Raw genomic sequence first — 14,553 nt, forward strand, 5'->3', positions numbered from 1 at the left:
AAATAGTCTTCCAACAAGTTTCTGCTACTTTTCCTTAGTTTCATGAAGAAGCATGCTTAAGCAAAATTTCCCCCTTCTGAAAGAAGAATGGTGCTTCTTTAATTTTAAAATTTTATTTATTTATCCTTTAGAGCAGTTGCTTTAACCCATACCAGCTCAAATGAGACAAGAATTAAGGTTCTCATTTTGCTGGCTTCTGAAACTCTGTACACTATAATATAGGACATTTCAGTGACTCCACCCTATACAATAGAAAGTGGATAACTCATCACTGTGGCAGAGGCAGTAGGTTGTCTTACTTTCGCTTCTTTTTTTTTCATTGTTTTGTTTTTTTGAGACAGAGTCTCTCTCTGTTGCACTTTGCTTCTAATATGTCTTAATAACATCTTTAGACATATCCCTGCACTTTGTTAGCCCTTATATGATAGAGTCCCACAATTGCAGAAGGGTCAAGTGCTATACAATTCATGAACAGCCATAGGAAATGAGTGAGCAAGCCTCTTGCTCTGTCGGAATTCAGCTGAGATGTGAATACTAAAAGATCGGATGCATGTGAATATCACAATATCTATATCATGACTTGGAGAGGTGACTGAACGTGTGCTTTAAATACATGGCTATAAAGCTACTGCTAGTGCATTAAACGTACTGAAGAGTCTTAGATACTTATCCTGATGGTGTAATAAATGATGCTTGTGTCACCTACATGATCAAGTTCCACAGCTGTGACCTCTGCTAGCGAACAGCAAGTTGTGTGAAATATCGCCACATTTCAAAATTATGTGTGCTAACTGAGGGTGACCCCAGACTTTGATTGGTTACTGATTCTAATTTTTTTCACCAGGGAAGTTTAGGACTGGTATAATGGTTGACTCTCATTTCTTTACCTTTACCCATGTATTTTATTAGTAAAATATCAGCTACAAGAAAGAACAGGAAAGATGAAGGAAAAAAAAAGAAGCACTGCCTATGAAATCTATTCTGAAATCTATTCACCTATATTTATACTTGAGTATTATAAATATAAATTATACCTATATTTATAATTGGGTATTATAAATTATTAATCTTGAGCTCAAATATGAGTTATTAAGCCTTTATATTTGACATTCTGAAAACAAAAGGGGCCCTTAAAGAGCTTTTGATAAATAATATGGTAACTATGAATGTCTGATACATAACTTTTGTCTTACCAAATCTCTCTTAAATTATTAAATACACTCAAAACTACAGGAAATTAGTATGATAACTAAATGAATCAGAAGAAATCACTGTAGGTCGAAGCTGTTCATTCTGTACTTTTTCTCTAAAATTTTTTATTGAGTTTGATATTGTTTTAGTCCAAACTCACCCTTGTAATTAAAACGCATTTCCAAATATGTGAGAATAATTCAGTAAATAGGCCTGGCACAGAGGCTCATGCCTATAATCCCAGCACTTTAGGAAGTCAAGGCAGTAGGATTGCTTGAGCCCAGGAGTTCAAGACCAGCCTAGGCAACACAGGGAGACCTCATCTCTATAAACAATTAAAAAAAATTAGCTGGGTGTGGTGGTGCACGCCTGTAGTCCTAGCTACTTGGGAGGCTGAGGCAGGAGTCTGAGGTGGGAGGATGAGGTCGTAGGATCACCTGAGCCCAGGAGGTCAAGGCTGCAGTGAGCCATGATGGCGCACCTGGACACCAGCCTAGGTGACAGAGTGAGGCCTTGTCTTAAAACATAATAGTAATAATTTAGTAAATAATTTCTTTTTTTAAAATGTAGGGTAACATAAATCATTTCATTTTAAATTCTGAGAGCATATTTTACTTTGAGTGAGAAAAGGAATTCCTTTTTACCTTTATTTTATACTAACAAAATTAATTAAATTCGATGTCACCACCTGAAATACAGAGACTAGGGGTGCATGGCACAGCAGTTAAAAAGAAACAAAAACTTGTGCTATGTCCAGGTAACAGTTTCTGCCACCCCTCACTGACTAACTTCTCCAGAAATGAAATGACTATTTAACTACATTCACAAAAATGGAGATCCTCTTTTCAGCATTTTAAAAGATAGAGCCTTAGCCTGCTAAGGTTCTTTGCTTGTGGTTCTTACAACTTCAGTAAGAATGGGCTTTATGAAAAATAAGAAGACATATTGTTTAAAAAGTGATGTTTAGGGGCTGATAACTTTCATTAGTTCTCATGCACGACAATTTTGACTGCATTCAGTCATAAAGTACCATGCAAATGTTTGGATTTTAGTAAATATTGAATACAATGTTAACTGAAAACCGAATTTCTCACTTTTCATTTGATTGATCTGTCTTCTAGAAACACAACTTGGGTACAATATATATTTTTGCTTCGGGGACACCAATACAGTATAAAAATTATGAAAAATTTAGTATAAAATGTGGACATCTCCATCATTCTCAATCTGTTTTATTTTATTCCCTTTGAATCTCACCATACAAATTCATCTTAGGAAAATACTTATAATGGAAATACAAAAACTATATACTTTCTTATTTCCCAAATGAAGATAATTATTTTGAGTATTTTCCTTTTTAGTCAAAAGGCTAATCCCACATTAATTATAAAACACAATTCAAAATTAGCCCACTGAATATATCAACTCTAATGCTAAATAAACATGGATATAGTGAAACAATCAGGACTAAACATACATAGGATTAAATAATACTTCAATTTTATGCTATTAAAATATGAATTTTGGCATTATATTCTTAGATATTTTTATTTCCTATTAACCAGTGGCAACAAAAATAACTTGTCAAGAATTTCCAGGAATATTACCAAATGAGACACCTTCTAAAACAGGCATTTAGTCTAAGCTCAATTAACTACAGTAAAAAAATTAAATTTGCGTTAAGGTTTATAGATAATTAATTCTGTCACGGTATATTATTTAAAATGTACTAGCAAATATATTTTTTCAAGAAAAACTTCACCACCAGAGTCATACTTGTCTGCAGGAATATTGTAGCACTTGTGAGGCTTGAATTATGAGCACCTATTATTTTAATTTGCATCCAATTAATTCTGTTTGTGTTGTAATTTCAACTAAAAACTCCTCAATTCATCAATGCTCTGAAGCTTGTATCTTTAATAAATTAAATGTATCTATTGGCATGAAAGGGGTATTTAAGCAGCATAAAATAAGAACCATCTTACAACAATTAATTGGCTTTCACATTTTGATAACTAAATCTTCTTTTAATTGCCCATCTAGGCACCCCCCACCCCACCATTTACATTGGAAGTCAGTCTTTTGACAACTTTTAAAGTTAATGATTTTGAAACACAATTGTGACAGAAGGGTGAAAAATACAACCTATTACTAGAAGCCCTCTGAAAAGGAAGATATGGGAAGTAAAAGAAGAAGCATTAAAGCCCAAGCTGAAAAGCAGAAAAGTAAAGCATAAGAGATGGTACAAGAAGAGTATTAGGGACAAAGGAATTGAAACAGGATATAATATAACAATTGCTTTTTTATTATTTTTCAAGAAGGTAAAATGAAAGTAGTCTTCATGCCAGAAATAATTACCCAGTTAACAACAACAAAAGGCTCATTAGCCATATGCTGATGGCTAGTAGTTTTACTTCTTTCCATTTTGAATGCTTATGTTTCATTTTACATACGATTTGGCAAGCAAAAGCTACTAATCAATCTAAAGTAAAGGAAAATAATCTGCTTCTAAGTAATTTGACATGAATCAAAATTTTTAAAAAACTGGTTTATTCAGTGTGCTCTTTCACGTAAAGAAAAATCCATCAGGTTCTTCTGTGGCTATGAACCAAAGTTTTAAAATAAAGTGATAAAACTGAACATCTAACAGTTTTGACTTGCAAGGAGAAAATAAGGACAATTTTAAGAGCATGGCTTTATAGAAGAACTTAGAAGGTCATAAATTGTTTATTATGGATATTAGAGCAAATACTCATATTTTTAAAAAGCCATCTAATCATAGTGATGCTCCATGTTTAATGATATCCATTGATGCTGACAATTTTATTATTGAATCATTTATTTTTACATCTGAAAATAGGCCATAGAATCACCCCTCCCAATTTTAAGATATTTGTAACAGGACTCATAAATCATATTTGAATTTTCATCTGAACTTTAAGAGCATAAGAAAAACTTCTGTTGGCAAAAAGCTCAGTAAATACTATAATGGAATAATGTACATGAATAGCATATACTTACCAGTTCTCGTGGGCCATATGGTTCACAGAAGGTGACGGCATTGCCATGCATAATCGCGCCACACTGTTCTCCAGTCTCACAGTTGTTACATTCAACCCTGCAGGAACACAGAACACATTCCCAGTTTGAGAACTAAGTAGCACACGTGGTTTACTGCTCAGGTAAGAAACGATGTAATATTTATTGTTACTCAGCTCAAATCACCATTTTGAGGAAAGTAGGAGTATTTTGTATTATGATAAGGTTAAGAAGACCTGAAACCAGAAAGACTTGAACATAAATCTCAATTCTTTATTATTATTATTATTATTATTATTATTATACTTTAAGTTTTAGGGTACATGTGTACAATATGCAGGTTTGTTACATATGTATCCATGTGCCATGTTGGTGTGCTGCACCCATTAACTCATCATTTAGCATTACGTATATCTCCTAATGCTGTCCCTCCCCCCTCCCCCCAGTTACTTACAGTGGTGCGTAAGTTACTTAAGTTTCCAAAGTTTCAGTTTCCTCACCTGTAAAACGAGGATAACCATACTGACCTAAATCTCACATAGTTATTGTGAGGATTAAATAAGAGATTATATATAAAACACAGAGTACAGAATCGATGTCATAGCAGGCACTTAATGAAAGATAGTATTATAATCAATAATTATATAGTATATACATGCCCAATACAAGGACGTTTGCAAGTATTAAAAATAAGCAGAGTAACATCCACTCACATAAAAACTTGTATCTCTGAAATTAAAAGGCATTTTATACATTTTAAACATTTTTCTTTGGAGTTATGGTTAATGTAAATGTTTAAAATGACTGTCCTCAAATCTGCATGTATACATTCTACCATGCTAAAAACAATGAAATCAGATTGTATTTAATCCATGTATTAGTATGATATACACGAATTCTAATTCAAGCACATTTTGGATACTGAGCGATTATGCTAACCTCACAAATAACGGAATTAGCTCCTATCTTTATTACTATAAAATGAAGTGGTTATTAAAATCTTAGGACAGGATCTCAAAAATAAATTTATTCATATCTCTATCTAGTAGGGATTGAAGGTATGTGCATTCTGGATTTGACCTTGTATATTTACAGTAACATTTACAATTTTCTGCATTGTGACATTTCAACCTACAATCACTACATTCTTAACATGTAGAAAGAAAGAGCTATGTTTCCCCTGTCTGAACCTCAGACCACATGAGAGCTATATTTCATGCAGAAAGAACATTTTCAAAGACTTTCACATTCCAGGTGACAAACATTGCAGAAAGGGCACTATGCCCTTTGTTTAGGAGATTATTGCATTATGCTCTTTCAGCCATTTGTTAATTTTAAAGAAAAGGAGTAGAACACCCATCCAAATAGGAAGAAGACAAAAGTGTGGAAGGAGTGCATAAAGCCAGGAGGCAGAAACACTGCACGTCAAAACTTGGCAAAGAAATGAAAGTACGTCCTATATGTTTACCACATTGATTAAATGATATTATTTTAATCTTTTGAGCCGTGTTCCCACACAAAAGATCAACAGTGCCAAGTATTTTAACATATTTTAGAAAAAACATAAACAAATTTGATACAGAATTTGAAATGTTAGTATCTCATAGCATCACAATTCTTAGGAGATTCAAATCTTCCCTTGGTTACTGTGAAGCAAGACGTTAGAAGAGACACAGCAGTAGCTTCGTAAAGGACAATAAACCTGTCTCTTGTTCATCATTTATGGCATGTTCCTTTTGAGCACATTGTATTCCTGAAATATTTGTTGAATGAATAAATGCATATAAGACAACTTCATAAATATAACCATTTTAAAGGTCTGAGGTCTAAAGAACTTAGAATAGTGCCTGGCACATAGTAAGCATGATGTAATTGTTAGCTGTTATTATTGCTAAGAATTTCTCATGGATTTCCACCATTTTCCTCTACTCCAGAACTTCATATTAGGGTTTTTTTCCATACAGACTGTATTATGCAAATAACTTCTTACTACTTTTCTAATTCTTTAAACTGATTGGGATTGTGATAAAAGTACAGTGAAGTAGCACAAAATTAATAGTAGGCTCCTTACTTTAGTGAGAGATGAAGGTTATTTGGCCTCCAAGTCATTGTGAAATGGCTTAAGAGAAACATCAACTTTGACGACAGAGAAAAAAAGTAAAAGAATGTTCGAACCTCACAATGGCTCTCTGCCATTTGTCTCCAGTGACTCTAAACTAAAAGTGTCATTGTTGATGTGAAATTTGAGGCCTGCTATTTGAACTTCTATAGCAATCATTTTGTCTATAAATATTGCTCAGCAGTTTCCAAATCAACTATTTATCAAGAAAATATCTATATATATGTATTACAGTCCCCCTCCTTCCATAGTTTTGCTTAAACAGAATTCAGGTAGAAACTGGATAACTGTATAAAAGTGATGGCCTACAGCCTGGAATTAGAGAACCAGTACCTAGATGACAGATGTTTGATGTCTTTGGAGAATCACTTCTATGTTGCAGAATAGCAGGGTTTTTTTTTTTTTTAAAAAAAACAATAAACACAAGAGAAAACAGATAAACCTATTCTTCCCATTGAACTCAACAATCCACTAGACGCTTCTCTTCTTCATTGTGTTTTATATCCTCAGAAATTTATAATAAATGCAAAAAGGCATTGGTAACCCTGCTGAAGAAACTGAAAGATTTATAATTATCAGATATTACCCACTGTGTGGCTGCTACCTCCAGAAACAATGGCTTCACCAAGGACTGATGGGACAAATCTGTCAGATTTCTGTCAAGGTCTTTTAAATGTCCTTTACTTGAATTTCTCACAGTCTGACTGGGTTTGTCAACATAATTTATTTTAATTTACCCTGAATGCCCATCCCTCTAGGAGGTCAAATCCAACCCTCTCTTAGATGCCAATAGTGATATTTATTCATCCATCATTTATTAATTCATTCTTGTATTTAACAAACTTAGGTTGAGGGCTCACAGGCACTGCACTAAGCTTTACTGATACAAGGACCAATGAAACACTTGTCTTTTCTTCTAGGAGCTTACGTTTCAAATGGAAAGGCAGAGAGTAAACAAACAGTTACAATAGAGGGTGTCAATGCAATGATAGCTATTTATTGCATTCTGTGATGTATCAGATACTCTAATGCCTTTTAATCTCTAAGACGGTTATCAGTGTCTTATTTTACTAATGAGAAAATTTAGCTACAGAGAGGTTAGGCATTTGCTCAAGGTCACACAGTCATGAAGTTGCAATTCGAACCTAGAGTTTGTAATTTGGACCTAGAACTTTCTAACTCCAACACCCGTGACACTTGTCATTGCTCTTCACTCATAACAGGAGCATACACTGGTTGCAATGGTACCTAATGCAGAGACTGGGGAAGTAAGAGAAAGCCTCCAAAGGAGATGGTCCCAGAACTGGTCCTGAATGAGAAATAGGAGTTACTCAAGCAAGGAAGAAAGATGAGTGTGTGATAGGGCACAAAGAATGCAGAAATGACACACAGCTGATGTGACAGGTGCTGACAGAAGTTCTACAAACAATGCCTCAATTAATTCATACAAAATCCTCTCCTTCTATTTTTTTATCTCCACTTACATGATGCTAGAACTGAGATTTAGAAATATTAAATTACTGTCCAAGGTTACACAGCTAGTCAGTTGCAGAATTGGGAGTCAAACTCTAATTATTTTGTTTCCAAAGTCATGTGGCATATCCAACTTTCAGAAAAATTACTGTAGTAAATTATGAGCTCGAGGTAGAAAAGACTGGGGGCTACTAATGTAACTCAAGTAAGATATCATGGTGCCTTGTAATGAGGTGGGATGGAGCAAAGTGGACACCCTCTACTGCTCTATGAAAACCTAATGTAAGCAACATTTGTCATTTTCTACTTCTAACGGCTGCATTAAAAAGAAACTAATTTTAACAAGATGTTTTATTTAACTCAATATATTCAAATTATATTTTCACATGTAAGTACCATAAAAATTATTAATTGCACTGTTTACATTTTTAAATACTGTCTTCAAACTATGGGGTGTATTCTATACTTATAGCACATCTCAATTCAGACTAGCCACATTTCAAGCGCTCCACAGCAGTATGTGACTAGTGCCTATCATGCTGGACAATACAACTCCAGAGAATTAGAGGGCTTGGAAACTGCCTGCTTTTTAAGTATACTGAAAATTGGAGATGATCAGCTGAACTTTCAGAGAAAGGAGATTGGGACTGATACGACAGTTTGGGATCTAGCTGAAATCATGGGAGTGCATATCTTTAGGGGCCTCGGGATAAGGGAGGATATACAAAGTAAGAAAAGGTCCAAGAATGAATCCCTGGGGAACAATCAGATTGCCCATGGTCTGGTTTCTGGAAAGCTCTAACCATCATTATAATCCTTCAGTGTGTACCAATCCAAGTGTATCTCCATTTACTTCTCCATAATTATTGGTGGGGGGGTTCATTTCTATGCATGTTCTTAACTAATCTGTGCTGCCCATTACGGTGATCTTCCTAATATCTTTTTTCTATCAATAAAGTTAAGTATTGTACAACTACACATATGAATGCCATTATGATAAAGGGAAAGATAAATCATAATTTCATGATGAACACAATGATCCTAACGGAGACCAGGCAAGACAGCACAGAGGGCACCTGGTGGTCATGGCTTCCAAGAAGAGAATAGTGATCCATGTCAGAAAGACGAGGTGAATTTTAAAAACCTACGGATATAAATGAACATTCAAATTCCAAGGAAGGTAATTCCTGGCTCACCCCAGAATTTGAAACAATACTTAAATCATAAGTGCTCTTTCAGTCCTACCCTCCTCACTTTCTCAGAATGCCTCTGTGTCTAACAATTTAACTTAGTTGAGTGCAGTGAGGTATTTAACCCCCAAAAATGTTCTCTATGAAGACCACAAGTAATCTGAAATTCTACTCTTCCTTTATGGAAAAGTTCTATGAGTTCCTAAGAACTAGGATTTGATTTGCTAGATAATGAGTGGTTCAATTTTCTTTAGGCTCAGTGCAAATAAAACCCCCCAAAACTGCTGTTGTTTATTGCCGACGTATAAATCTGTAACTTCACAATTAAATGTTTTCTACTTTCTCATTTTCTCAGGAAAATGTTGGGCTTTGTAAAGTTAGGTAACATATTCTTCAGAGATTTGTGGGAAGAAGGAAGTTTTCAATAATCCCAGTTAAACAGACTTCTGTTGTTCAATCTGAAAAGGAATGTGACCTCTCAGCCTAAGGATTAGAAATGAATTGTTTCTCTGCCTAATAGTAAAAGTAATACTAAATGTTTCTCTAATCTAAGAATATTTTTCCCCTTTTATATTTCCCAATATGAAAAACAGAACATAAGAATCTGACAAATACCTTGGCGTATCATATGGATTGTCTACCTCAAAAATATATTTTGCCATGAACAATATGATTAAAAGACATTTTAAGGGAAATACTAGCAATCTTCAAAAACCATTGAAAGCTTGAACTTATTAAACCTTCTCTGAACCAATTTATCACACGCTTAGGTTCCACATGAAGCTTATCTATTACTTGAGTTTACAGATCATCAAGTGAGAGGGGACTTGAAGTATCACTTCATCTCATCACTCCCTCATGATGATGAAACAGGACTAGAATTCAGGTTGCCTGATTTCTTACCCAATATTGTTCCCATTCTGCCTAATGCAGCTAGTGAGGGAAAAGTTCCAATTCTATAAAAACAATGTGCATTTCAAGGAATGTTTGTCATTTTTACTGTGAACATTTATTTTGAAAATTTATAATAACTTTTCTTAAAAATTGTTTTTTTCATTTATAGGATAATCTTTTTGTTTTGCTGATAAAAATGTACAAAAAGTAGAGAGATGAGTGAACTTCATAAAAAACATTAAGAGTAAATTCACTGGACTGAAGTACATGACAATCAAATTCAATACCCCTTTGGCTATATATATTCTTAGATAATTCATCACAATCTATTATATATGTACACTATCTTTTTTTTTCGCTAACAAAAACATAAAAGAATCAGTAAATATAAAGACTGGTACTTGTTGACCAAAAAAACTAGGATGAAACCGTAAACATAAAAGAAAAAGAAAGGCTTTGAACCAGGGTTTTGTCTTCCACTGTAACAAGCTCCTTGGCAGATTGCAAGCTCGTTATTTTGGTATTAGTTCTCTATTTTTTGTTATTTATTATTCAGGTGGCTGTTTTTTTTTCACGGGACAAAGAATTACATGTGATGGTACCTTTGAACAGTAGAGAGTATACTTCTGAAGATATAACTGAGTTTTTAAATCCTGATTTTTAAATTATTAGACATGAAAATATGCCCAACCACCCATTCATTGGGCACAGAGGAAGATGAAGTGAAATGTCCCTGTAGCCTGGGGTCCCCACATAGCAGTGACTCAGATGGGCTCTCAGCATGCAGGAAAGAGGAGGAGGATGAATGAGAAAATTGAGCTCCTTTGCACAACCAGAGATTTATGAATGGTTGGTGGTGACATCATCCCAATAACAATAATAAATAAATAACTGAAATACTGTTTTCTCAAGAGCAGTCTAATGGCATGACTCATTCTTTTTAGATCACAGTGAAATCACTCAGCCTGTAGTCAGGTACTCTGCTGAAGTAAGTTAATTACCTAGAAATTCACTGACAATCAGTTATCATCAAATTCTCATTTGAGATACATGTAACTTGTCCCCAAGACCAAGGACATCGTATTATCTCTCCATAATGTACTGCCACTGAAGGGGTCAGTATCTGATGATCAGCTCCACCAGAAGCAATCTGGCATTCTATAAGCCTGAATTTCTGAGCCACATTCACCAGTATTTCTGAATGGAGATATTCAGATAATTTTAACTTTTGTTCTGATTACTTAAAGGTTCTTTAAAACTGAAAAAGGAAAAGAAAAGTTTCTTGTAATTTCCTGACACAAAGATACTGTGTCTGCACCCCCAGGTACAGATCACACTGCCTGTGCTAACAAGAATCTGAGGTGTGAGCTTACAAAGCGAGGCCAGATCAAGGACTGACGAATTCATCAAAGTAAATGAGACCATGCTGGCCATTTGATAGCTGGGCTGTCAGCTGACTTATTCCGAGACACTAGAACTCTTTGTACCTTCCATTCAAACCTCAACAACCAAATACTCAATTTCTGACTATATTTTACAATATAGATAATGTTTTATAATAAAGAGGACATAACCATTATACCTGTAAGCAATTTACATGATCATTTTCAAGAAATGAAAGATCAAGCTTAATTTAAAAAAAAAAATCCTACCCTCTTTGTAAATGTGGAATCTTTTTAGAGAAACAGCAAGGAAAGTTCATTGTATGACTCAGAATAATATTACCTTCAACTATGTCATGTCTTTTTTTCTAAGGAGCTAACACATGCTGTAAATGTGAAAATGACAAACTCCATTTATAGCTCATTCTTCCTCATTACTTTTCACTGAGGAAGGTAAGATAACTTTTCTTATTTCACTAGGGAGTTAAAAAATTTGATCTCTTCTTCATTAACAGGTACGAATGACAAACGTTACTTGGGTTAAAAATAACACCTCTAAAATCTTACTACTGCACACAATGTTCTGACCTCCTACTATGGTAAATTCCACTACATGCTGCTTGAAGAAATATTTTCTTACTTGTTTCAAATGTACTTGACATTTAATTCCTTTGAGTGAGCTCTTGTTTTTGCCACCTAAAGCAGAAATTAAACAAGGAAGTAATAAACCTCTAGATTCACACCTTATTTCATTAGTTGGACACCCCCGGTTAACCTTTCTATTGTAGATGAAGCTTTTCCCCAGAGCAATTACATCATGCTAGAAAAAGCGAGGAATGACGGGGAGGAAGCTAGAGAGGAAAGTTAGAGGAGAGTTTTGTAATAAGAGAAAAAAGTTATTAACAAAAGAAAAGAAAAAGTAAGAGAGAGTAGAAAGTGGTCAATAAATCAAGAGGGAGGAGGTTAGAGAAAAAGTAGAGAATCATATATGATCAAAATAGTGAACCATTAAACTCCAAATATTAAATTATAATTCCATAACCTGAAAATGCACAGATACACGAGAGGTTCTGGCAAGGGTATGTTATCAGAGAAAATATTTATTGTGTCTGATTTTTTTCATCTATTCACCATCTCCCGTAGCCACTTGCTTTTGAGAAAATGAAAGGTTTATGCTCCCTTTCACCAGCACTGTCTTTCCGGCTCACTGCCCATGGGCACGTTGGACACTGAGCAAAGTGGAGATGCTTTTATTATCCAATTTATTTCTCAGTTGTTTGCTCATCAGTCTTACTTCTTTCTGATTACCTAGAAACTCCACTTACATTGTAGTTCTCATACTTGGCTACTAAATGGAGGAATCCTCTTTTTTTTTTTTTATTATTTATGGCATGGGGGTTGTCCAAGATACTAATGAACTATGAAGTGGTTTTACTGCTTGCTTGACTTCTTTTCGTTTATGGGCTAAGCTATTATTAAATAAAGTTCCAGCTAGAACAATTCACCCATCTTCTTGAAATCTCAATATTTCTATACTCTTTGTTCAGAAAATTATTTTTCTCAAAGGAATTTTAGTAAGCCAAATCACCAATCTTTTTCCTTATTTCATATTAATTGCTCCAACAAATTAGTATTTTCAAGAGAATACCAGATGCAGCAGAGTCTGTGATCACTATTTCCCCGGTCCTGTAATATTGTCATTTACATATGAAAATGGAAATGTTCTAGTCTTTTCTTGATTCTAGCAATCCAATGCAATGCCAACCATGGCTTTAGCTTCCTTTGTTGTAAATTGTGGGCCTTTCTGTATCATTATCCAACTGATGGAGGTCTTCCTGTACCACAGGACCTGAAACAACTTTATTTGTGGCTTTCTTTTTTTTTTTTTTTTTTTTTGAGACGGAGTCTTGTTCTGTTGCCCAGGCTGGACTGCAGTGGCGCAAGTCTCGGCTCACTGCAAACTCCGCCTCCCGGGTTCACGCCATTCTCCTGCCTCAGCCTCTCCGAGTAGCTGGGACTACAGGCGCCCGCCACCACGCCCGGCTAATTTTTTTTGTATTTTTAGTAGAGATGGGGTTTCACCGTGGTCTCGATCTCCTGACCTCGTGATCTGCCTGCCTCGGCCTCCCAAAGTGCTGGGATTACAAGCGTGAGCCACCGCGCCCGGCCATTTGTGGCTTTCTTGATGTTTCGCATCTCTGTTGGCATCACAACCCAGTCATCTAAGATGCTATTTTTGAGGAGTAACTCCTGTTCTTCCCTGATCTCTGCTGAGTAGGGCATCTCTGCTATTATTATTGTTCTATCATTGTGCTGGAGGGGAAACATCTGTTGTCACCTAGTTGCCATTTATCATTTTTTTTTAATAGTTCTACGTTTCCCACTAGAACATCAGAGCCTGGTGATATTAGAGCTCTGGATGCCTTCTGTGATCTTCAGAAAATAAGCATTAAAGGGACAACTTAAGTAAAACAAAGATCCTCTCTGACTTTGTAACTGCTTAGAGGGTAAAACACTTCTCGAGAAAACTAAAATCCATTCATGTTTTAGTTTCTTTGCAGTCTCTCTCTGTCTCAAGTTATGAATCAGAAATATCTCCTATGTCTTATTTTTTTCATTGCCTTTCTTCTTATTGAAATTTTTACTGAGGAAAATTTACACACAGTGGGATACACAGATCTCAAGTTCTGAAAATGCATCCATCTATGTAACCCACATCCCCTCATGATATACAACATAATCATCACCCCAGAGACGTGCCTCATGCCCTTTCCCAGTCAACTCTCTGTCCCCGAAACAACTACTGATCTTATTTCTATCATGTTAACTTTGCCTAATCTGGATTTCATATAACTGAAACGAACTCACGGGTCTGGCATCTTTCCTTCCTTCCTTCCTTTTTTTTTTTTTTTTTTTTTTTTTAGACAGAGGCTCACTCTGTCACCAGGCTGGAGTGCAGTGGCGTGATCTCGGCTCACTGCAACCTCCATGTCCTGGGTTCAAGTGATTCTCCTGCCTCAGCCTTCCGAGTAACTGGGACTACAGGTGCACACCAGCACGCCCAGCTAATTTTTGTATTTTTCATAGAGACGGGGTTCCACTACGTTGGCCAGGATTGTCTCAATATCTTGACCTCGTGATCCGCCCGCCTCGGCCTCTTAAAGTACTGGGATTACAGGCGTGAGCTATTGCGCCTGGCCTGGCATCTTTTCATTCAACTTAAAATTTTTGAGATTCATCCATGTTGTTGCAACTGTCAATAATT

General features: G+C 35.5%; 1 protein-coding gene across 2 annotated transcripts in view; it reads right to left on the minus strand.

The window, feature by feature from the left end:
* RELN (reelin) overlaps window positions 1-14,553 on the minus strand; it is a 533,709-nt gene that overhangs the window by 257,656 nt on the left and 261,500 nt on the right. For both annotated transcript variants that reach the window (XM_055283529.2, XM_055283528.2), the window contains exon 7: window positions 4,213-4,309. In XM_055283529.2, the coding sequence (XP_055139504.1) occupies window positions 4,213-4,309 (97 nt within the window). The remainder of the gene's footprint in view (window positions 1-4,212; window positions 4,310-14,553) is intronic.

The sequence above is a fragment of the Symphalangus syndactylus genome, chromosome 6, assembly GCF_028878055.3.
Source record: "Symphalangus syndactylus isolate Jambi chromosome 6, NHGRI_mSymSyn1-v2.1_pri, whole genome shotgun sequence".
Classification (NCBI taxonomy): Eukaryota; Metazoa; Chordata; class Mammalia; order Primates; family Hylobatidae; genus Symphalangus; species Symphalangus syndactylus.